At 68.4% G+C, this 2,465-nt stretch overlaps 1 protein-coding gene across 1 annotated transcript in view; it reads left to right on the top strand.

Moving 5' to 3' along the window:
• LOC124081439 (basic proline-rich protein) overlaps nt 1-1,515 on the top strand; it is a 5,162-nt gene extending 3,647 nt beyond the window's left edge. The window contains exons 4-6 of the mRNA XM_046427620.1: nt 183-792; nt 1,010-1,207; nt 1,460-1,515. Coding sequence (XP_046283576.1) covers nt 183-792; nt 1,010-1,207; nt 1,460-1,515 — 864 coding nt within the window. The remainder of the gene's footprint in view (nt 1-182; nt 793-1,009; nt 1,208-1,459) is intronic.
• The last annotated feature ends 950 nt before the right edge of the window (nt 1,516-2,465 follow it).

The raw sequence follows: 2,465 nt of genomic DNA, 5'->3' as shown, positions 1-2,465 counted from the left end.
GCGGCCAATGGGGGAATCCGGTACCCCGCACGAGGCACGCCCTTCACAGATCGCTAGAGAAACGTTCCTCACTGAGGGCGGGCCGCACCCAACCCAGCCCCTCTCCCAACCGGCCGCCGAGACAACGAGGGGGATCTGCGGTATGGGCAAGCACAAGGCTTCTTTTGAGCGTTCGCGGCCAGGGACACCCAAAGCCCCATCGCCTCGGGGGCCGCACCGGCCCCAGCTCGGCGTCCCGCCAACAATCGCTCAAACGCCCGGGCAACATCTCCTTTCCCCCCACCGGAGGCGGGGAGGAGCGCCCAGGCGCCCGCTCGCCTAACACGCCCCACGCCACTCGGCACTGGGGACGACAACGCAACCCGCTCCCCCCGGAGAGGGAACGGGCAACGCTGCCGAGCTTACCGCCTCGATCCCCCGAGCGAAGCAACACCGCTCTTGCCTTCAGGCGCTCGCCTCAGAAACCCCCGCAGACGGGGCGAGACCGACAGCGAGGCGGCGGCCGGCCGCGGCAGCGGCACTGGGACCGGGAACAGCACACACCGGCTCAGCCTCAGGCACCTCAGGAAACGACCCGGAGCGCCCCAGGAGCACCGAAGCAGAGGCGCACCGTCGCGCCGAAGCAGCACGGCGGCAGCCCTCCCCGGCGCGGGGAGGGCCACACACGCGGCCCTTGGCCGCCCAGAGCGGGCGGCGAGCGAGAAGCACCCGCTACGTCAAAGGACCCCGGGAGCGAGGTCGAGGCCGGATTCCGCACCCCCGCCCTTCCCCGCACCGCGAACGGGCGGGGAGGCAAGGCGAGGGACCCGCAGGCAGGACGAGAAGAGCTGGCCCATTCGCCATGAATGTCCGTCCCTCGCCTGGCGCGGCTTTGGCCCAGCCCAGGAGAGCACAGAGTCACCACATCGATCAGCACAGTGGGCGGGAGAGACCCAGGGAGCAGGGGGAGACCCGGCGAGGACCGCGTCTAAGAGGAGCCTGCTACGGCCTCGCCGGCCCCACACCCCAGGGAGGGCGGCCGACGACACGGAACGGGGAACGCCTGACACGCGGCTCAGAGCCATGGAAACGAGCGTCGTCACACCGCCCCCGGTGCCCGCAGCGAGGAGCGCACGGGCGGTAAAGGACCACCCGCCACCTCCCCCGCCACCCTCCGGCGCCAGAAGACCGGCCGGCCGGAGGTGGCACCACCGCGAGGGCGCCCCAGGTGCGCCAAAGAGCCGTCGCACGCAGGCCCAGGCAAGCAGCTCCAGAGGGAACGGGTCCGGGCCCCCCCATCAGCCCAGAGCCCGGCACGCACCCGGAGGCCCAAGCTCCCTCCCTCCCTCTGGCGGCACGCGCCAGAGGACAACGTGTCAGCACCTACCCGATGGCAGAAAACGGCCAACTCGGGCCAAAAACAATCGCGACCGGGGCAACGGGGAACAGTTCACTCAGCACTGCCGCCTGCCCTGAACAGAGTCGCGTTCAGCGCACCGCGACATCGAGCCCATCACCGAGATCCAGAGCCCCTAGGGACAACTGGTCGACCCTCGTGGACGAAGGCGAAAACAAGAGACGGGGACCACCATCCCCAACGAGCAGGACCGGGGGGCGGCCGGGGAACACGCTAAGGCGACCCACCACCGAAGGACGCCGGGCATAGCCATCAGGACCCCAAAGAGGGAATGCGGCAAGGCCGGGCAAGCACACCCCTCTGGCCCGCCCGGCGCAGCCCCGCGGCCCCGCGGCCAAAACCCGTGAGAGAGACGGAGAGGCAGCGAGCGGGAGTAAAATAACACAGGAGTCCCGGCGACCGACCCAGACGGGGCCAAGCGAAGCCCGTGGCGGCGAAGGAACCGCTCAGACTGCCACCCGAGGCGCCCGCGGCCCGGACCGAGCAGGGAGAGAAGACAACCGACACACACACACTAAGCCTGCCGGTCCAACATACCGCCAACGGGCCACAACGGCCCAGCCCAGCGCGACCGAGACAGTTCCGCTGGCGCCGCCCAACTCCTGGGACTGTGTCTCGGCCACCGCCACCGAACATCACGCCTTGGCGACTTCCGATGATCAGACGCTCCTATAAAAGCGGCCACCAGGTGGAGCTTGACAACCGTCAACCAAATCAGGCGGAAGGGACGCGGAACCTCGGGCGGGCGGCGTCAGCGGGATCCGCTCCGCAGGGGTCGTAGAAAGTCACCCGGACACATCCCACCGGCCGGGTCGCCCCGCCAGGGCCCCCCACAGCGGCGGGCGCGAGACGCAGGCAGATCGGCCCAGCACCCCTAGAGAATCCGGCCGGGGACACGGGCGGTGTGGGACTTCAAAACCGAAACCACCACGGTGAAGCCACGGTCGGATCCATCCACAGAATGGAGGAATTCACAGAAACGTGTAAAAACCCGTTGAAATCGGTTGCTTGGGAATTTTTTGGACTTGGTGTTTCCGCCTGTTTCTGTACCCAAAAAAAAAAAGAAAAG

Source organism: Marmota monax, unplaced genomic scaffold (genome assembly GCF_021218885.2).
Source record: "Marmota monax isolate L192 unplaced genomic scaffold, Marmota_monax_Labrador192_F-V1.1 WCK01_AAM20220418_F8-fsc02081, whole genome shotgun sequence".
NCBI lineage: Eukaryota > Metazoa > Chordata > Mammalia > Rodentia > Sciuridae > Marmota > Marmota monax.
This window is presented reverse-complemented; position numbering and strand designations above follow the sequence as displayed.